Source organism: Papio anubis, chromosome 2, assembly GCF_008728515.1.
Source record: "Papio anubis isolate 15944 chromosome 2, Panubis1.0, whole genome shotgun sequence".
In the NCBI taxonomy this organism is placed as follows: domain Eukaryota; kingdom Metazoa; phylum Chordata; class Mammalia; order Primates; family Cercopithecidae; genus Papio; species Papio anubis.
This window is the reverse complement of record NC_044977.1, coordinates 55,878,681-55,901,942: the sequence shown is the minus strand read 5'-3', so window position 1 is coordinate 55,901,942 and position 23,262 is coordinate 55,878,681. Positions and strand designations below refer to the sequence as shown.

Below are 23,262 nucleotides of genomic sequence, written 5' to 3'. Positions count from 1 at the left end.
TTCAAATAGTTATATTAAAATAGCTCATTCAGTAATGTTCCCTAGAAAGTGCATTTTGCAGTGAAGACTTACTAGGCATGAGAAAGTCAGTGCTGTTCAAAATCAGCTATTACATAAAAGATATGATACAATTCTTTTAAGACCGTGATGCAGTTCTTACGTGACCCAAATGGAAATAAACGTCATGTGGAATCCTGGGGTTTCAACTATGTGCTTGTAATTCCGAAGTTATATTATGGGGACCAAAAAAATTCCCTGCTTGCTGCCTACCTGACTCCCATTCAAGAAAAGACATTGACACCAAACCAGCTGGCTTCTTTGGAGAGCACTAGAGTAAGAGCAGCTCTAGAATCTTGCCAGAAAATGTATCCAGCTGCTATCCAAGGACCGGGTGTGAAACACTATAGAAGTTATTTCTTAGCCATTCCCCTGAAAGATCTTAAATACAAGTTGAGTATCCCTTATCTAAAATAGTTGGGACCAGAAGTGTTTCAGATTATGCATTTTGGAATATTTGCATCATACTTACCAGTTAAGCATCCCTAATCCAAAAAATCTGAAATCCAAAATGCTCCAGTGAGGGTTTGAGTGTCATGTCAGCACTCAAAAAGTTTCCAATTTCAGAGCATTTCCGATTTCAGATTTTCAAATTAAGGATACACAATCTATTGTATATCTCTAATTTGAAACTAGGGATAATTAGAACCTATCTAACTTTCTATTACATTAGAACACGAAAAGTATTGTTGGTCTTTGTTTGCTTATAATTCCATAGAATTGTTTTTAGTCCCTTTCAATTTTGGACTCTCAGCTTTGATAGTTAAATGAAAGCCTTGCATTTGCTGTGACATTGACACTGATGAGCTCCAATGTGATTCTTAAAACCCATTAAGACCCAGAGAAAAAAACTCCTTCAGAATACTTTGGTATCCCGTTTTGAAAACCTGGCCATATATTTTATTAAAAGCTAAGGTCCCAATAATTCTAGTTCCGAGAATATAATCTAAGGAAGTAATCATATACATGGAAAAAACTATATGCACCATGATGCCTTCTAAATTATTTGTAATTGGAAAAAACTGGAAGTAACCTAAATGTCCAAGAGTAGAATGTCTGTGCAAAATGGCACACGATCCGGATGGATTGTTATACAATCATTAAATAGAATTGATAATGCACTGTGGAATCTATCTGTGACAAATTAAAGCACTGTGTGTGTGTGTGTGTGTGTGTGTGTTTATGGAGGTGATCCTGGATAGGTGATACGAAATTCTGACTTGTCCAGCTTCTCTTGATACTATTGGGAAGTTGGCAGACACACAGGCACTTACTGGCATGAGCTGACTTCCATAATTTTACTCTAATATTTTGTATTTTAGAACCAAAGGAGTCAGAAGATGCACACATCAGTTCCTGGGTGTCCATTCGTGCTGCTGGAAGAAAATACCATAGACTGGGTAATTTATAGACAATATAAATTTATTTCTCACAGGTATGGAGGCTGGGAAGTCCAAGATCAAGGCACTGGCAGATTCCAGATTCAGCATCTGGTGAAGACCGCTCTCTACTTCCAAGATGGTGCGTTGTTGCTGAGTCCTCCAGAGGGAACGAAGACTGTGTCCTCATGTGGCGGAAGGGATGGAAGGAAACAAAACCACTCCCTCAACCCCTTTTAGAAGGACCGTGACCCCATCTATAAGGGCTCTGCCCTCACAACTTAATCACATCCTAAAGTTCCCACCTCTTGTTAAGTTTCAACACGTGAATTTTGGGGGAGACAAGGATAAGGAAAGAACATGGTGATTAACACTGTCCCCCTGGACTGATTTTCAAGCTTTCTATGGCAAGAATTTATAGGCAAAAACTAAATCCTTCCACTGCATGTTTGATAGTGCCATGAACCTCTCTTTTGTTGCACTCATCACAGTTGTACATTAATCTATATAATTACTTAATGCTCATCTTCCCTTCTGGTCTACAAGCTTCATCAGGGCAGGACCTGTCTTTGTTTTGCATATTACTTGACATATAGTCCTAATAGTTGAAGGAAAGAAGAAGAGGAAGAGAAGAAAGGTAAGGGGAAAGAAGAAAAAAAAAAGGGTGGGGGGAGAGAAAGAAGAAAGAGTGAAAGGGGAACAGAGAAGCAAATTTTTGCACAGGACGCTGTGGTCCGGGTGACAGTAAGTACACTAGCAAACCAGCAAAGCACACTCCCATTTCCACTTGGAACACAGCAAGGCCAAGAGACTGAAATGGACAGGAAGGCAGGGCTGCCCTAGCACTTGGCAGGTTTGCATGTTGGGGCTGTACCGGGGATGGCGTCCTAGGCAAGGTAGGACTTTCCAGCAGGACCAGCCGCAGTGCACGTGACAGAGCAGCAGTGAGGAGGGCAGATGCTGGTAGAAGTCTGTCAGGGGAGCAGCAACAGATGCAAGCATGGACTTGTGTCTGTATTCTGAATATCTGAACCTGGGGATACCCAGAAATACACAGAAGGAATGGAGAAATGCCCCCTTTAAGGTCTCAGTGCAGGTAGGGAGTATAAAGTCAGTATCATGGATGTTAATATAAATACTTGTTTACAGCCTCAGATAGTTGTTCTTAAAGATGTCTAACAAACAGACTAAAAACCAAAAAAAATTATTGAAATGGTAAAAAAAATGTAATGGTTGTGGTTTTCCCTCTTATGTTCATACTTTTATAATATGTACATAACAGATAGAAGTGTTTCTCATTTGAATCACTGCTACTTTCTTTTATCGGATGCAAAGAAGTTTGAAATTCACTGTTTCTGTTTTTTTTTTCCCCAGTTCTAGCCTTCTCTATTTTGTCTATCCCTGTTGACATATCAGTATTTACCAAACGATTTTGTTTTTAAAGGCGAACCTCCCTATATTATATACATGGTCTTACGTGTATGAATTCTTTCATTAGGTCGAAAAAAAGACGAGTGTAGAGGATGAAAGGATGGCTTGGCATACTAGGCCATCTTAAATGCATCCAGCAGCTCACCCGCACCCCCACAAACCATAAGCATCACTGCCATTCTGAGCTGACGTTGATGGGAGATGTTATAACTTTGAGGGGAGTGAGGAGGTAGGAAGAGTTAATAACCAGTGAATTACTGTAAGTTTGGTGAGAACTGTATTTTCACAAAAGGTGAATTTTAGAACCAGAAGTTTATCAGTTTCAATTCTGGATCTACCACTTACTCTAAGTTCCTTAATCTTTGTCAGATGGATATAAACATACATTTCTTTCAATGTATGAATATTAAACATATGCTAAGTGCTAACAGATAGTGCTCAACAAAAGTTCTTTAGACCTTATTTTTCAGGTAGACTTGGGAGTTCCTTTACATTACAGGTTTCTCAATCTTGGCACAACTGATATTTTAGACTGGATAATTCTTTACTGTGAAATGTTTTGGGCTGAAGTGTACCCCCCAACCCCTGCCACTAAATATGTTGGAAGTCTTAACTGTCAGTATCTCAGAATGTGATGGTATTGAGAGATAGGGTCCTCTATCTAAAAAAGAGGTAACTAAAGTAAAATGAGGCCATATGCATGGGCCCTGATCCAATGACTGCTGTCCCTATAAGAAATCAGGACACCAGTCCTGCATAGTCATGTGCACACAGAGAAAAGACCATGCAAGGACGTCGGGAGAAGGCCACTGTCTGGAAGCCAAGGAGAGAGGCCAAAGAAGAAACCCTACTGATCTTGGACTTCCAGCCTCCAGAATTGTTGTTTAAGCTTCCCAGTCTGTAGTATTTTGTGATGCCAGCCCTGGCAAACTAACACGTGAGGGTTGGATGTTTAGCACCATCCCTGGCCTCCACCCATTGATACTGGTAGTACCCCTCACCACCCTCCACCTCCAAAAGTGTCTCCACACATTGCCAGCTGTTTCCTGGGGGGCAAAATCTTTCTGCCCACCCCACTGGGAACCACTGTTCTAGCTGATCTTTGGCCACCTTTGTATTCCCAGTGTCAGTACAGTGAGAGATATATAACTAAGTAGATAACTAAATATTTGCTGAATGAACTCATGTGCCTGCTTTCCCAGTCCTGGGTCTCACCACTCCCTCACAAACTCCTTTTGTTGCAATTAAAGTAGTAATTACTTCCAGTTTAATTTACAGACTGTGTAATTTGTCATGAAACAAGCAGTTTTCATTTTGACATAATTTCTGACAACTCAGTGACATAAATATATTCATGTGAGCCCCTATTTTGTTTGACATGCTCACTTACCTCATATCAGTTCTGCTGATGGATTTGGTAAGTGGTGCTTTTAGTTTCCTTAATGCACCATTAAGGATTTCAAGCAAATGAAATTATTATGACAAATTTTTCTATAGTCATTTCTAACACAAGCAACTCATAAAGACATCAAATGTCTGGACTTCACTGTGAAAACACTAAACTCTCAGCCATAATGAGACTCCGCACATTATCAGAAACCCCAAAGCACATCAAAAAGCCAAGGTCAACGGAGACAGTCTTTGGAATGGGGAGGTCATAAATGTTGAACCTGGCAAATTACAAATTTCTTGTCTTAACATTGCTGCATTTGCTGTCATCTCATTTGAGAGATGATGTGTTTGGGTTGGGTCACCCGGTGGCAGAGGGGTGGGAGTTGGGGAATGCTGGCTCTGAAATGCCAGAGAGGCATTATGAACTCCGGAAGCATCTGGCTACTGGTAGACATTTTACACACAGACAGCAATTTCTGACCAATCCATTTCAATGATTTCTAACGCATACTCAGCCATCCAGAGGATCCTGTTTTAAGAACATTATTGTAAACTGATACACTCTATTCATTTACAAAATTCATTCATTGCATATTTTTTTTGTTTAATAGCTTGGATTCAGTGTTACAGATTTGATTGACCCAAGTGAAAAGATACACTAATCATTTTTAAGTGCTATTTCAGAAGAATATGTGCAATGTTTCTAAGTTATTGTGATTTTCTGACTGTTGTGGCTTTAAATTATAATACTAATATCTTACTCTGAGAAATGTGTAAGACACAGGTCTAACAAACAACTATATTAACCTCGGGCAACAACCATCATGGAGCTGCTGTACCACAGGCATGGTGGTGGCCTGCATCGGTACTTACACACACCAAGGATGTGAACTGACATCCTGCCTTTCCAAAAAACATAAACATTTAACTCAACTGTTTCTTGTAATAAAGAGGTTGAAAGAATCCTTTTGTGAGGTTGGATTCTCCAGGGAAGAGAAGGAGAATGGCCTAAGGACATTCTGAAATTTAGATATCAAACCAAACCATACCAAACCAAACCAAATCCCTCTGCCAAAATGCCAAAGAGTCTGCCTACTCTGCAAAGCTGGTGCTTGTGTAAAATGTCAGTATTTTTAGATAGAGATGTTTTAGAGGAAGGAGGCAACTGACCAAGTACAGATACTTTGTAATATTTTTCCCCTCTGGAAAAGCAGAAAAGAATGAACATCAGCTAACCATAATATTTAGAATTTAGCATCTTTCCTTGGGCATTTATAAACAGGAAATCTGTCTGTGGCAACCAAAAGTACCTTATTCTAATCACTGCATTTGAAAAGTCAGCAAAAGCCCACACTAATTCCTATTACGCTTGTTTCTTGGTTCAATCTCAGCACTTTCAGCGGCTCTTGTGCGGCGATTCTGTCTTGGACTTATTTCTGTGTCTTGAAGATCGTTTCTGAAGACAGAAAAAAGAAATGGCATCTTAGAAAGTAATGATTATTATTCTACAGCAGTTTCTAGTTTACAAGTGTTTCCACACGTATTATTTTATTAAAACCTCGAAATAACCCTCTATTCTGTGGATGAATTCATAATTGTTATTATTAGTATTTCCACTTTATGAATTAGTGAATTAGCAAGGATTACAGATAGTCCCTTTTGCTGAATTAAAATTTAGGAGTTTTATGCTTCTGTTTAGCATGTAGAGGACTGGAAAAGAAAAGGCAAACAAAAAGCTGCTCCCATCCTAACAAGAAAAAGCCAGGCAGTCTAACAAAATCTTAACTCTTCTTGATCCTTCAGAGACCTGAGGTTGTAAAGGAACTAAGAAAGCAAAATTCCAAAGAAAAATATGCCCCTCCAAAGATGGGCCACACGTCTCTCACTTTTGGCAGAGTGTTGGAGAACGAGGTGGCTACCATACAAACAGGGAAGAAGAATCAGCTAAGATTTTCCTAATTTCTTAAGTACAGGCTAGTACTGCGGGCCACTGACACAAGGAGAGTCTGCACATACTTGCCAGCTCTTTTCCATGAGCCTCCGTCACGTGCTCACAAGAAGACTGGGAGCAGGGCAGGAGAATGGAGAGGGGCCACTTCAGTGGCTACTGGGGACAAGAAGAAGTCCTGCCTGCTTTCTTGAATGCTTCTCTCCCATGTAGCATAAGTTTTTCAATTGCTGAGGGAAACATAGGAAACTCACCCTGGGGCTCTGGCAAAGACCCATGGCCTCTGGGGAAGGAACAGAGGTGAAATCAGTCTGCCTCAAGGGGAGGCATATGACCTCATTTGCAGGGACGCAGGCAAAGATTCACTGCGGCAGGGGAAATGTAGAAACTAAAACCTCTACCTTACAGGACGGGCAGAAAATCATCTCCAGCTGATGACCTTACACTGACACCAAGCAGAGGTTTGGTCAAGGTAGCCTGATACCATGGGAGGAGGCAGAAGTGCTGAGAAAGGCCCATCCCTAAGCACACAGGGCCTACCTAAGACTCAGGCTGGACTGAGATAACACTGAACCCTGGCTGTTTCCCACCATGAGCATAGCACCAAGCAATAAGCAGGAGCAGGAAATGGCTGAGGGAGAGATACGAACATGGTGAAGATATGCCCCTATGGGGTGCAGGCAAGTAAGCATGACGGAAAGGAAAATGGGAGTAAAATCAGTGAGACAAACCCTCTGGCAATCCAGCCCCAACACTAAGCAGAAGTCAAAGCAGACATCTGCTGGAGTAACTTGAAGTGGATGCACTGAAGGTCACATTAGTCACTAGGAAACTCCAACCCAGGTCAACTCTGAATTACCTGGCTCAACTCCCAACACTAATGACCCAATAGAAGGATGCCCATTTCTAGGCACAAACACTATTGACCTCAGTCCCTATGGTCCTTCACTGTATGGCCAGCATTCAAAAAGTATGATACACAATAATGCAAGGAATGCAAGGAAAAAAACCCATTTTGAGATGGAAATTCCTTCAATAGGCTTTAAGTGTAATACATAAAGTTGATAAAAAGACTTAGTGAACTTGAAGATATGTCAATAAAAACCATCCAGATTAAGATACAAAGAGAAAAAGGAGTGTGTGAGGGTGTGCACACAGAATAGAGCAGCCAGAGCTGTGAGACAATAAAAATGGCATAATATGTGTGTAACTGGAATGCCTGGAAGAAAGGAGAGAAAGAACTGTGGAAAATAAGTATGTAAATACATATGGCTGTGGATTTTCTAAAAATTTGAAACACATCAAATCAAGATCAAAGTTGGTCAAAGAACCCCAATCATGATAAACACCAAAAATAAACAACCAACAAATAAGATCTCTCCAGGATTTGTTGTTGCTGCTGTTTGCTATTATTGTTTAGTGACGTTTCTAAACCAATCCTATAAATACGTATTCTTCGTTGTGTATGGCAACTAAAAGTGTCTGCTTGATTAGCTTTGTAGTCCACTAATGATTGAACAGCTCCTTAGACCTCTGGAACCAGTATCATTCAGAAACTCTTAGCAAAACCAGTCTTTGCTGAGGGGCTCTGGGTGCGTGCTGGGGCATGCAATCAACATTCACTCAACACTCAGTGGACAACTCTGCCTTAGCCTCTACTTCCTGCTTGCACACAGCCTCATGGTTAACCAGGGGTGAAAGCTTAGTGCTTCCTTAGGTCTTTCCTAAGCATGCACAGAAGCTCTATGAATGAGAGTGACCCTCTAGATTCCCAGTAATATTTTACAGCTGTTCAAAACCCCCATGGAAATCTTACTTTTCAGCTTTTACTATTAGGCTTTTTGGTTAGCATATCATTTGCCCCAATTGTTATGTACCACCTCAGACAGCTACAAAGCTAGCCAAACATCTCTAACTGCATTCAACAAATACCCTTAGAGAAAAGGCTTTTTGAAGTGAGCAAGCTCCAAGTCAGGTAAAGTAAAGATAGTCTTGGCAAGTAAAGTCTTCCAGGGAACCATTAGATAGGCTAAGTAAAAATTCTCCAGGAATGTGGCTTTAAAGGGGCTCCAACCCTACTCTGCCTTCTCTGCAGGCTGTCAGCCTGCTGGTCCTCACCATGATTGCAGACTGGTGGCTCCCAAGGCCACAGAGGAACTAGAGAGAGAAGGATGAGAACAAAACCAGATGAATCACCACAAAACTCACTGTTCTCACTGAGATTCAGACATTTTCTTGAATAAATGCCCCCTAAAGTGCTGCTGCCTTTGGTTAATGTTCAGAGTTTTCCGAAAAGTTGAATCCGACAATTTTTGCAGTTTTATTACTGCATTTATGGAGCAGAGAATTTCCACCATTTTTGCTATCACTCTTATCATTTTTACTTTTTTTCATGTTTTAGTTTATGTTCTTAAAAATCTCTCAACTTTCACCATGTCAAATTTTTTATCTTAATGTTTTATTATCATTTACTTATTTGACTTCTGATTATTTTTAAGGCTTAAAATTTAGTGGGATGTTCCTCCTTACTTTTAACTTCTATTTTATTGCTCTTTATTCTCATACCTTGTTTTTAATAATCCTTTAACATTTTTCAGTAATATTTTCTTTCCATGTTTCCCCTCTTTGATTTGCCTTTATGATAGCTGGCAACAGACACAGCTATTGAGGTAGCGGAAGAAGTCATCTATACTTCTTCCACTTCCTTAGGAGGGGAGTTCCTGGCAAGGAGTATTTCAGTGGTACTCCCAGAACACTCTCTAAAACACCTCCTCCCCTAAGATGCAAGAATCCTAATAGAATAACCCAACCCATATTTTTTTCCATGCATGTAACGCATTGACTTACTGGAATAACGCTTAGTAAGATCTCACAGGTGCAGCAGGTTTTAAAATTCTTGGTCTCCAGCAGGTATTACTAATGTGTTTCTTTTAGTAAAATTTGACAATAGCATGTTAGCCAGATGAGAGGATATTCCTGGGGAGGGCCACAGTGAGGCATCTACCGTTAAAGTACTGAATCTATCTACTGTTAAAGTACTGAATCTATTGAACGCAAAAACATGCCTTAGGAGAGCCAGCCATTCATTATTAACCTGCTTCCAATACACATTATTTCCAGGATGACCTACTTTCCTTCTTGGTAGGTCCATAGAAAGAATCTCCTGGTGTGTGGCTCTCCTTGCCTCATGTTGATCATAGAGAGAGTGGTCAGATCAAGGACCACTGTAAACAGGCCTGAGTTTCCTTTTATTCATTTTTTTAAACATGAGATTCACTGTTTTCCTGCTGCAAGTACTTTCAATTACAGTAATTGTATCATTTAACAAACATGACAGGCTCATAAGTGCATGCAAACAACTTCTCATGGGTTTAAGATGAAATGTAGACTATTAATAGAGAAAATAATTCTTCCTTTTCCAATTTTATAAGATTAGAAAAAGTTATTTCCTAAAATTTTATTTTAAAGGCACTATGAGATAGACACAAAGAGTTAGCAAGGTTTTTAAGTGGTGTTAGCTTAAAAATCAAATTTACAAATTTGGAAAGGAGCCTTTATTTCTTATAAACAATTACAGCCTGTAAGGTGACCACTCCGACAAGGCTGAGAAGTGTTAACTCCGGCAGAGCCCAAAAGACAGGTACTGTAAGGGAGAGGAAGAGGGAAAAGGGATTTATGGTGAATGTGTGGACCAAACATACATATTCAACAGGTTACAGGAGGAGCTATGATTATTCATAAAGGGGGGTTCTAATGCATGTCCTAATGCATGCATGCATGTTACACACAACCCATGTTCATTCTGGGGTGGAGACTTAATATTTAAATACATTACAATTAGGCCGTATATGTCAAAAGGTCTTTTTAGGACACAAAGGCACCCAACTGCTCAGCCACTATAAAACTGGCCAGAACCAGTCCATGATCAGTGGTCTCTTATCAGGAGAAAGTTACTGAAATCAGTCTCTTGTCAAACCAATGCTATATAGTTATAGCTTGTGGAACAGAGGGTCAGTTAGTCAGCTTCCGGCAGTAGATGTGCTACAATTGTTTTAACATTGTTTATCTCAAGGCCAGTGCTTGTTTAGCTGCTAGAAAAAAAGAAAAGCCTTGTAGCAATTAGAACATAATTACTCTTTAAGTGTAGGGTGATTTACTTAACCCTTGCTTCACATGGCCTTAGGTCCTGTCTATAATTTGGTATTTTATTGTCACAAAAAAATATGTTCTGTCAGTCCTACGATCTCTATTCTAACATTAATGTTGGCCAGTTGTTATGTCTACACTGCAAAAGGGAGCAGGTATAACAGCCTTAGCTCCTGTCTATAATTTGGTATTTTATTGCCACAAAAAAATATGTTCTGTCAGTCCTATGATCTCTATTCTAACATTAATGTTGGCCAGTTGTTATGTCTACACTGCAAAAGGGAGGAGGTATGATGAGGCATGTCTGATCTCCTGTGCTGTCATGGCCAGGGACTGTTTTTAAGGTTTCTATGGGTCCCCTTGGCCAACAGGGGAGTCTGTTCAGTCAGCTGATGGTTTAAAATTTTATTTTTAGTTTACAGTGGTGATCCTTATTCATTCACAGGTTCTTGAAGCCAAGTAAGAACATAGAATCTACTAGTGAATACATTCAGATCCCATAAACACTGATTGACTGACTGACTGCCAGACACATTCATTCATTCACATATTTATTGAGTGCCTATGCTGGGCTGCCCAGGCATGGTGCTAGGTGCTAGGGATTTAAAATCCAGTGTACTTACTCACTAGAAAGGGTGAGAGTGCTGCTGGAGCAAAATCAGGGGCTTCTGAACAGAGTATGAAGAAAGGAATGTCAATTGCTATCTAGATGAAGAAAGGGGAAAGGGCAATTTGGACAGAAGCAGCAGCATGTACAAAGGCCAGGGGCAGGGCAGCATAACTCATGAGGCAACTGCGAGTGGTTCAGCTTGGCAGCTTGGCTGAAGCCACAGTCGTGGGGTGGGGAAGTGAGGGAATAAAATTCCATGAGCCAGCCAGGTAGGCTGGGGCCAGAACATGAAAAGCCTTGGATGGTGGAGAGCTACTTTAAAGTCTAAGGGGGAAAACACCTGTATGTTACATTTCACTGGCAAAATGAACTAGTAATAGACCGAGGCAGAGAGACAGCTGGACAGCGGTTGCTGCAAGCTGGAAAGTAAAGGACCTGCAGGAGTAAGCAGTGGCACAAAGAGACTGAGACAGTACAGAGGCAGCCCCAGCTATACCTAGGAGCTTGTTAAAATGCCAATCATTAAGCCCCTTCCTAAAGCTACTGAATCAGAATATCTGGGGGTGGAGTTCACTAATCTGTAGTCTAACAAGTCCTCCAGGTGATTTTAAGTCTGAGAACCACTTATCTGTAGGACTTTGCAAGTGACTGCAGGTAAGTGGTAAGGGAGTGAGAAGTTTAAAATAATTGCTAGGTTCTGCCTTGAACAGTGGGGAAGACTATGATCCTACCATTCACTGAGAAGAGGGGACACCGGAGGAGGAGCAGATCTGGAACAAAGGGCTTAGACTCACTGAAGCATATATATTTTACCCACATTTATGTGTAAAGAAACTGAGACCCCAAAATGTGAAGTAACACCAGGACCATTTTCTTCCTACTTTCATTCTGTTCAATGTAAATATATCTTGTAGCTTGTTGTTGTTGCTTTTTGGTTAGCACATCATTTGCCCCAACTGTTATCTACCACCTCAGACAGCTGCAAAGCTAGTCAAATGCCTCTAATTGCTTTCAACAAACATCTTTAGAAAAAAGGCTTTTCGAAGCCTTTTTTGAGCAAGCTCCAAGTCAGGTAAAGTAAAGATAGTCTTGCAAGTAGAGTCTTCCAGGGAACTATCAGACAGGCTAAGTAAAAATTCTGTGTGTGTGTTTCCTATATATTATGATGTTTTGACATCATAATACAGCCTTTCTAGCTGGGGAGAGACTGCCTCTGCTGGCATCAGGAGAGGCTGGTCAATTCTCAGAGAAAGCAACGGGCCCAGCCAGGAGTATGGCTGTGACATGCAAACTAACCAATCCAGAGTCACACCTCCTCTATCTGGCCCCAACACCCTAAGAGGCAATAGTCCTCTGACTTAATCATGCCAGGGCCAGGTTCTAGGTAACTAGGGACCACTCCTATAGCTTGGAGCCACTGAAATTATTCGAACTAGCCAGGCCTGCACTGTTCACCCCACCCTGCCTTGCCTTTCCTGAGAAAACCACAATCAGGGATCTAGCCTAAAGCGCTACCCTTGTTCCTGTCTTCTGCCTCCTGACCACGCTAGTGTCTTTCCCTTGTGGACCTGCATGGTATGCCATGTCCTGTCTCTAGGACCTATGAGTATAATGAAACTTGTTTTCCTGAGCCTCTCCTGTGTCTCTTCTTGTGGCCACACCTGACTGATCATCTCATAAAAGAATACAAAATGTAGATATAAGACTCCAAGACCAGTTTGTAGAAAATATGTTTCCTGCTGCTTACGAAAACACTGCTTTATATGGAGCCATGTGTTGCTAACGAAACCTCTAAATCATTTGTGGAATTAAGAGAATGTGTTGGAACTGATACGGTATGTTCCAGGACTAGTATCTCAAATATGCCACTTGTGGTACTACAAAAAAAATGCCTATAAGCTTAAGATGGGCATTTGTAGAACTGCAACATTTTGTTGAAAAGTAAAGCTCTGGAGGCTTTTCCTGATTCTGCTTTTAAAACTACATCACAGCATAAGTTCTTCCTTAGAAGGAACTGAGGCTGTTTATTCTATATTCTGCTGAAATCAGGAGGCCTGGATTCTGATCCTGGTGGTATCACTAACTAGTCCTCGGACCTTGACCAAGGGTCCGTTTACCTCTCTGGAGCCCAGCTTCCTTCTCTATAAAACAAATGGGTGGGGCTAGACAAGCTCTTGTATCTTTCTCGCTTTAAAAAGTGAAATGGTGGAATTTGTTTTCTAAGTGCTTTCTGGTAGTAATGACTTTAAGAAATCATCATTATCAAGAACAGGCTTGGGCTCAGGAACTCTGGGCTCATCATAGTCACTAGTGTCAGGGTTAGTTCAACATGAAGAGGTACAAGAGGAAAGTAGTTAGCTAAGGAGTTGCCTCCTCTTCCAGAACTCAAAGTTAAATAATGCTTAGGTGAGAGACAGTAATGCAGCCAAAATCTCAAACTTACATAAAATGCTACTGCTTGAACCACCAAATATTTCATAATAAACCCATGTATCCCCTGGATACACCATACTTTTCCACTCTCCTAGTGATTCAGCTACGAAACGACAAAATGTCAACTGCACAGCAAACCTCTCCTCCTCTGGAAAGATAGTAAAGTTTAATAGTTGAGGACGCTGACTTTTGACAATTAGGTTAGAATCTCATCTCCATCACTTATTACTTATTGCTATATGACCTTGGGCTGGAGACTTACCCCTTTTAGCCTCAGTTTCCTCACTGTAAAACAGGGATAACAGTATATAATAGTGCTATGTTTAAATGAGATCACACATGTATTTACTATGAGTTAGGCTCATGCTGACAGTGGGGTTAAAATGCCTAACTTATAGACCAGTAGGAGTGATGGGCAAACAAACAATCATACAAATGTGCTGGAAAGAGATGCACACAGTGCCGTAAGCACCTACAGTAGGAGGACTGGATCCAGGAAGAACCTGAGCTGGTGAGTAGGGGTGTAAACTAGATGAAAAAATAAAGAACACTCTGGGTAGAGGGACAAGTTCAAAGGCTCTGTGGTGGGAGAGAGCTTTTCATGCAAGAGGACCTAAGACGTCTATATGATGAAGCAGAGAGAATATGAATATGAAGTAAATAATAAGAGACGAGTCTGGAGAAAGAGATCCAATCATTTAGCACCTTTTAGGCATATTAAAGAGTCCCTTCTTGAACCTAAAACGAACAAGAGGCCATTCAAGACTTTTAGAGCAGAGGGATGAGTAACAGTGATCAGATTTGCATTTTGAAAAGATGGCTCCAGCTGCATTGTGGAAATTACATAAGATTATAATACCATGTTTTTACTGTACCTTTTCTAGGTTTAGATACACTAACAGGTACCGTTGCATTACAAATGCCTAACTGTAACATGCTGTACAGGTTTGTAGCCTAGGAGCAATATGCTATATACCCTAGAGCCCAGCTGTATGGTGGGCTATACCATCTAGGTAAGTATACTCTGATGTTCCCACAATAATGAAATCACATTTCTCTGGATGTATCCCCATTGTTAAGTGATACATGAGTGTATTAATTGCCCATAGGAATAATTTATCCATACAGAAATAACATCTGATACATAACTACAGTTATATAGGATTCCATTTCTTAGCAGAAATACATAGAAACAAGTAGTAAACCGAAAATCTTTACCTTGCACGTGGATTACTACTCCTTTAAACCAGAAAGCACAAATATCATTTTGTTTGAAAATCAGCTGCATAGAAGTATAATTTCTCAGGTCAAAGTGCATGTTTATTTCATGATTATGAGAACTCACTTATGTGATGCTTCCCAGGCTTCCTCTTCTTCTAAAAGATCTCTTATGATGTCTGAACTGGAACTAAAAGGATATGTACATCAGTATTGACAGACAATAAGAAGACTGTATTGTCCCATTTATATAAAATTCTAGAAAAAACAAATGAGTCTATAGTGAAAGAAAGCAAACAAATGGTTACCAGTGAGAGAAAGGAGGGAGAGTGGGGGTGGGCAAGGAAAGAGAGAGCCAAATGTAGTTTCCATTAGGAGACGGGGAGCAACGGCCAAAAGCACTGAAGAACACTGAGGCAGATTTTACCAACTTTAGTATTTTCCACTAGCCAGGGAGGCTGAGATTCCCTGCCACCCCTACTTCAACAGAAGTTGTTCTAAACCCTTCTATTCACAAGACCCCAGCTCCTGCTACTCCTTACCTCAGAGAGAACGACTCCAATTTTAAACAAAGCTGAAGTTGTTTTAACCCAACCTTTTCTTACCCTTCTCTCTACTCCAGTGTCATCCATTCTTCTTTACCTGATGTGCTTAAGGTACTGTTTCTCAAGCTTTTAAAACTATCATCTTCCTAAGGAGCCTTTTTACACATTTCCCCCTAACCCCATGACATTTTAATACCACAAATATGATGTCCATTTGTTCATGTGTTCTGTGTGTATGTGTATATGTATGTGTATGTATAAAGCACGGATATGTGTGTGTGTGTGTGTGTGTATGTGTATATATATATGTGAGTGTGTGTGTATATATATATATCTGTGTTTTATGCATATACAGAGTAACCTTTTTACCCACTCCCCACCCCCATGAAAAACAAAATTCCACCCTTTGGGGGTGATACTGCTCCTACTGAAAACCCATGAGTTAGGGAAATGGGAGCAGGGGAGGATCATGTAGTTCTGGGGCCTGGCAGGGGTCACAGAGTTGGAGAAAGAGTAAAGTCAGCTTCTTGCCAACACCGCCCCCGTCCCCTGCCCCATGCTCCACAACACACACAATTGTTTTTAAACAGGAAGGTTATGAAGCATCTCTACTAGTCCAGCTAAGAAAGGAGGATGGCCAAGTCTGTCAACTAACGTAGTAGAATCTGTGATCAATTTACCTAGGGGTTTTCAAATCATCAGCACAAATCACTGATTTGTTAAAGTAAAATATTTGCAGTACACTAATGACATAAACCTAAGAGGTTTTTGTTATGCTACCTCAGTGAAAACAGATGGTAGAGGTGGTTTACAAAAAACACATCTCAGAAGTTGCCTGCAATCTTTTCTTCCTCTGCAACTTCAATGTCACTGCCCAGCCAGGCTGCACAGCTCCCTGGTGTCTTCACTTCCCATTACCTTTCCTTCTACCCCACCTCAGGCACTCACCTGAATGATAACCAGATCACTAAATGGACTGATACAAAATTTGGGAGATTCAGAATTTTATCTAAAATGAAGTTTCAGGATCATCTGCTATATCTGCTGTTCCAATTCTAGTCACCACTAAAAAATAGAGTTGATGCTAATACAATTAAAATACCAGACAGAACTGCTCATTCCTTTTTAAAGTAATGTACTTATTACTATATCTGCTCAAAAACCACGTTCCTAAAATTAAACATAGTTTCACAAATAGGATTTTACAAAAAGACACTTAGGTATAGCAGTCAGTGTTACTAAAATTATCACTCTCAGATCGCTTCCCTGTGGATAAAAGCAATTAATATTTTTGAAGTCTTAGTCATTTTAATATGCCTTGAAGATCAAAAATTCCTTTAATATTCTTTCAAGACATCTAAAAAATCCTCCAAAGGAGAAAATTAATTACTCATTCTGATATTTCTGGGGTCAGAGCATATACAAGCCTACACAACTACACCTTTGAAGTCTAGAACAAGGAACTTTTTCAGAGTAGGCTTCAGCTTGTCTACTATTTGGTCTTGAAACATTCTGGAAGGCCGTGCTTCCAGAAGCTGGATGAACATAAGGTTTGGTACATGAACGTTACAGCTGCCCTGTGGAAGGGCATTCAAATGGCACTCTCTGATGTCCCCACTGGTCCAGGCTACAGTGGATATTAATATATACATTACATATGAGAAAGACTCACTGGCAAAGATTCAAAATTGAATCTTGAATTCGATGGAATTCCAAACCTTGGTCCAGGAAGATGTTAATAGTTTTATTTAGAACACCTGCAATTAATTTTTCACACCTTTTAGTCAGCTTTTAGCCTTATTTTCAGGTCAAAGTTGCAGAAATGTAAGCTAATTCTGTGTGTGTGCATGCACACACACATGCACACCTTGGCCAAGCGGGTTTTCCTGTAATATCTCACTCTTGTCATTCTCTGACTGAAAGTAGCAAAGCTTCTTCAGCAAAGGAAAACACTATATTCACACATTCCTTTTGTAGCATCTTATTTCATTCTACTAGTAAAGAATTTACTTCTGAAGCTGAAAAGTAAGATGTCAAATACCTCTGGCAAATGTATGACTGATGTTAGAGAAAAAACCCACAGATTTCAGTGTCAGACAAAGTTAAGTTGAGGTCCCATTTCTGTTACTTACCGTGTAATTTTGGGCAAGTTACTTAACTTTCCTCTGTGTCAATATCCTCAAGTATAAAATCAGGATAATGATACAGGTATTCCTTAGGGTTTTTTAAAAGTTTATTCAATATAACACACTAAATGTTTAGCATAGAGCTTGGTACATAGTAAATGTTCAACAAATGTCAGTTCCATTTTCATGAAACAGATTTGGGTCTGAATTATCTGAATAATTGCCTCAGCACCATGCTCCAATTTGCCAGAGAAAACCTGATGATTATGTGCTCTATTTTAATCTTTTATTTCCACTGTTTCTATGACACCAGGGTGCAAATTCATCAGAACCAGCATGGCAGGTACACAGGGTACTGTGGGGTAGGAAAAAACGCAAACATCTGCTATAAAAATCCTGAGGATTAAGGATTACTTACAAGTGGAATTTTTCTATTATCTGGTAGTTACCCCCCCCCCCCCCCCCACCATTTCTTCCCTTAATTGTGGCATTAATATGAATGCAGTTGAGTATACCCAGTTTAAAACAATAACTCTTTAAGGATAGATCACTGGAGGATCAATGCAGGATGACATGCCGACCAGACAATGGTACTTACATAAATTCTATCAGCTACCATGAATCTTTTCCTTGAACTCCTATTTTTAGTAATCTGTTCTGTAAGATGAACAATAGTTTGTAAGCCAAATATTTTAGCAGTTGGCTGACAACATATTAGAATAGTAAAGTTCCAGTTTCCAAAAAAATTCATTCAGTTATGACAATGACAAAAATTATCATGTTCTGAGCAACTACCTCTACAAGCCACAGTGATAATTACTTTGTACACATTAGCTTTTTTTTTTTTTTTTTTGAGACAGGGTGTTGCTCTGTCACTCAGGCTGGAGTGTAGTGGTACAATCACAGCTCACTGTAGCTTCAACCTCCTGGGCTCAAGGAATCCTCCCACCACAGTCTCCTGAGTAGTTACAGGTACATACCACCATGTCTGGCTAATTTTTAAATATTTTGTAGAGATGGCATCTCCCTATGTTGCCCAGGCTGGTTTCAAACTCCTAGGCTCAAGTGATCCTCCCACCTTGCTTGGCCTCTCAAAGTGCTGGGATTACAGGTGTTGAGCCACTACGTCCAGCCTTCACATTAGCTTGAATTCACAGAGGTAACCTAAGTTTTCTCCCCATTTGACAAAGGCTGAGAGAAATTAAAGCAGAAAAACAGGAATGGGAATGCAAAACTCATCTTCTTTTGCCACACTGTGCTGCTTCAACAGTGGTAGCAGAAAAATCAAATGCTATTGATTTTACCAGAGTTAAGAATACCCTCTCCTGCCTATTTATCAATAAGGTGTTTGTCACACGACCATCAACAAAGTTCTGGAAGAAACAAGGCTAAGAGTTTCACTGCTCTCCACTAGAACTAAAAAAAGATAAAATGAAGAGAGCTCCAGAAAAGAGAAAATAATAAAAATAACTTAATACATGCAAAATCCTTAATAAGAGATGAAACCAAGCAACAATAAGTTTATGTTCTATTTACAAAGCATTCACAATATATGATCATCTAATTTCCTTTGTAGATTCATTCAGGGAAGTTAGAGGGACAAACAAACGATAAAAGCTATTCCATTTTATCAATGAGGAAAGTGAAACTCTGGGAGATTAATTTAAAATCCCACGTGCCAGGCACCTTTCCAGAGTCATAAAGCCAATGGCTAAGCTATCCTCCCACAATGAAACAAAGAAGACTGACTGCTAGGTACATGGATCTCAAGGAGTCATACACATTTCAAGGACTTGATGTTACAGTATCTTGGACTAAGATACATTCCCCTAAAACAAATGTTTCATTCATCCAAAAGATGGTCTGTCTCATGCACCACACCCAGTTTAAGCTCTTTCTCATCTTTTTTTTTTTTTTTTGAGATGGAGTCTCGCTCTGTCGCCCAGGCTGGAGTACAGTGGCGCAGTATTGGCTCACAGCAACCTCCGCCTCCCAGGTTCAAGCAATTCTGCTGCCTCAGCCTCCTGAGTAGCTGGGATTACAGGCACATGCCACAGCGCCTGGCTAATTTTTGAATTTTTAGTAAAGGCTGGGTTTCACCATGTTGGCCAGGCTGGTCTTCCTGACTTCAGGTGATCCACCTGCCTCGGCCTCCCAAAGTGCTAGGACTACAGGTGTGAGCCACTGCGTCCGGCCTAAGCTCTTTGAAAAATGCAAAAGATACTGAAGAACGATTTCATGTTCCCACATTTTCTCTAGAAACTTCCAACACAAAACAACTCACCACCTGAAACAGAATGAACCATTTAGCTTTCAGGGTATTCTAAAGTTCATAAATATTCCCACAAAAAAGATACACACAGTAATGTGTATAATAAAATACACACAGTAATGAGTTTTAGTAGAAAAAGATTTTGTGGCAACATTAAATTCATTGAACGTCACATTTAACAGTTATAAAATGAAATATAATGTCAACCTTCCAATAGCAATTATGAAGATTTTAAAAAATACAAAGCCATCATTGACTTACAGTAAGATACTTCCAACTTAGGATATTGTTCCACTGGTTTGATGTTTTTTCTCTCAATTTGACCAGAAACATAAACACTTATTTAGTAATTTTTCTAGTAGTTCCAATACCCTCTAAATTACAAAATCTCATTAATATATTTGTCTTCCTTACTGCCTACTCCAACAAACTTCATTAACCAATTTATGATGACGATTAACACTGATGAGATTTCCAAAACTTTAAAGAGTAAGCTTTAAACAGTACTTGCTTTTTGTTTGTTTGTTTGTTTAAAGTAGATTAATATATTTACATGGTTCAAAATCAAATGACATAAAAGATGTATACTGAGCTGGCCCACTTCCTCCTTTGTTCCCATCCAACCTGTTTTCTCTTGTCTCCAACATGCAATCACTTTCATTTGTTTGTTGTGTATTCTTCTAGTGTTTCTTTATGCAAAGCCAAACAAATATAAGTATTCTTCCCCCTTTTAGAAAAGAGGTCACATGCTATACATGCTGTTCTGAACACTGAACTTTTCCATTATCCAGGAATCCTAGTTGAAATGCTGATTTTAAAATGTTTAGATCTAGTCCTAAGAAACAACCTGCAAAAATTCTCTCCTGCTATAGCCAAATCTGTTTCCTCTTTTCTGACCACTCCAACCCACACAGTTCCTGTACCCTCACATCTTTCACAAGCAAATCAAGTGAACTAACCCAAGCCCATCTGGGCATGCTGTCTTCTGGATCCTAAAACCCCCAGAACCAGAGTTTTCTGTCCAGGAGACATTTGGAACTCTTATTTTCAGAAGAACAAATTCTAAATCTGAAAAACTTGTATTTAATATGTATACTGATAATTTTTAACTTTAAAAACATGATAGATTCTACTCTGAAAAACAGCACTGGACTGACTTTTTCTTCCATTATCCTCCAAGGTTCTGGAGTTACATGAAAACAGTGGAGTGGGGAAACTCATCAACCTGTAACTTTAATATGTCACCTGTTCATTTAACTTTTAATCTGGCCTCAGTGCCTTCTGAGATTTGGAGAACAGCAAAAACAAGCAGGAGAAAGCATTACATCTGAATTCAGAAAACTGGCTTTACCATTCATTAGGATCATGAGATTAAGTCAGTTAATTTCTTTTTCAACTGACTCAATCATTGCCTTACCTGCCCGGAAACAGGGGTGCTTCAAATGCTCTTGCTGTCCTTTCTACTACAGAAGCACCATGAGCCTATTTGTCTATGTATGTCCCACCTATTCAACTGTTCAATGGTGTGTTCATATATTAAAAGCAAAGCTTCCTAATTCGTGTGTTCTCCCCCTCCCCCACGGGGTAGTTGGACACCAGGCATTAATCCCTAGCCCACAGTAAGATGTAGGGTGGCTGAAACCCATGGCAACATCATCTCTTTATCCTGGCATGCCACAGAAATACTATCATTTGCTATGTGTGCTGAAGAAAAGGGTTAGGAAACATTGTATTAAAGATAGTAGAAAAAGAGAGAGAGAATGCATTCCTTTTAAGTCAATCACTTTAAATTCTTATAAAAAGTAAAGTGCTATGTTTTTTTAAGGAAAAAAAAACATAAGAACATGAGGTTAGTTCCAAATATTGGAGTTCTCTTGGATCTCTACAAAAATTCAAGTTCAAAAGAGAATTAAACATTTGTGCTTACATTTAACTTACAAACTTAAGAAACAAAAGATTATCCACTCTGAGAGTCTAATGCAAGGGAAAATTCTTTTAATTAGCAAAATATACACTGCTACAACTAGATACTAAACCAAACTCTCAAGTTAAACGGGCAGGGAAACAAAATGAGGATGCTTCATTCTATTTTTATTCTTTCAACTGTCAGCAGTATAAATGACTGATACAAATAAAAATCAAACAATAAAATACAGGGAGATAATAGAAATCGCTTACAACACTGAACCCCACAAGGAAAAATGAAGTGAAAGACAAGCAACATCCCCAAAATGAAAATTTCCTCTACCACTTAAGCTTTAATTTGATTACAAGCTTCTTTGATAACAGAAACTGAGGGGTTGAGTATGAAGCTGGTGAGGAGACTGGCATGTCTTCAGCAGAGCAAGGCCAAATCTATGTAATACACTCATTAATCCACCCTGAGAGCGCCCAATTGGACCAGATAAATAAATACCACATATTTCTAGTATGTTATGATTCTACTAAAGGAATTTGGTCTTGACTGGTGGTCCCTTCTAACTTTGAATCTTTTCCTAATTTCTATGGTATTAGTTACCCGGATCAGTGGGTGTCTCTCTTGACTAAGTTTCAGAGTCACTAAATAACACTGGCACTAAGCAATGATTCACAATACTTTGTGACAGTCTTCTGTCAGGCTACCACCAACCAGTATTATAAGCCACTTTATGAGTATCCAACTAGATGATATAAATTATGTTTGAAGTGAGTCAGGGACCTTAAACACAAAATTGAAGATAACATTGACGGCAAGATGAAGCATTATTTTATCTGCCACTAAAAGACAAAAAATTGAGGTCAACTATGATACAATATTTCATTTTCACTTAGAATTTTTAATTTGTATGTATCCAGAGAGTTAAACTTAGATAGACATAGGTTTTTACTTTATGCTATTGTTGTACATATATTTGTAAAAACTGAGTTAAATTGGCTAAAGTATTCCTAAATTGTCTTCATATTCAGACCCCAACTCTACTTCATCATATTTTGACTCAGCATCTCTGATAACTGAGTTTTTCCACAAAAACTCATCCTCTGCACCACCAAGAGCACCAGCATTTCTCAGATGTACTAGACTATTGTTTCCAGGAATTTGATCTAAAACACTGACATCCATTCTGCAAACTGAACTCATAATTTTCTTTGTTTCCTCAATCACATTGCATATGTTGGCAGATAAGCAGTTTCTGTTAAAGGAGAAGTGTCTGACAAATTGACACTTGATAAACCTTAGCAATATTCTTTTGCATTAGTCATGCTGAACAGAATTAGTTATGCTGTTATTGCTTTGAAATTTCTTCCATTTATTCCAAGGGATTTGGCCATTTCTCTTGCCTTCAGTCTGTCATGTAACAAATAGGCAATTCTTTGCACACATAATGTAACATGTCTTCATATACTTGTGGGTATCTTTCTTTCCTAGATCCTGTAAGGCACTTGACTGTTTTTCAAGAAAACACAAAATTCAGATCATTCACCCAATGATGAACATTACCTCCCTAACATCAAACTTAAATCTTGCTGCTATTTTTGCGCTTTTCTTCATGCATAATAACTTTTTTGGTTTCATTATTTTGTTGAAGACATATTACGTGACTAACTAATGGAATGCCAATAATACATGTAACCCAACCCAATGATGATACCATGAAGTGCTGTGACGTACACCCATTGGCAAATACCTCATGACTACAACCAGGCCATCAGCAATTTTAAGTTATT

The 23,262-nt window shown here is 39.4% G+C and overlaps 1 protein-coding gene across 5 annotated transcripts in view; it reads right to left on the bottom strand.

The window, feature by feature from the left end:
• Positions 1–2,794: 2,794 nt before the first annotated feature.
• Positions 2,795–23,262, bottom strand: part of RAD18 (RAD18 E3 ubiquitin protein ligase) — an 82,703-nt gene continuing 62,235 nt past the window's right edge. For all 5 annotated transcript variants that reach the window (XM_021934219.2, XM_017955271.3, XM_017955270.3 and 2 more), the window contains 2 exons: positions 14,742–14,804; positions 2,795–5,715 (listed from right to left, as the gene is read on the bottom strand). In XM_021934219.2, coding sequence (XP_021789911.2) covers positions 5,613–5,715; positions 14,742–14,804 — 166 coding nt within the window. In that variant the 3' untranslated portion in view covers positions 2,795–5,612. The remainder of the gene's footprint in view (positions 5,716–14,741; positions 14,805–23,262) is intronic.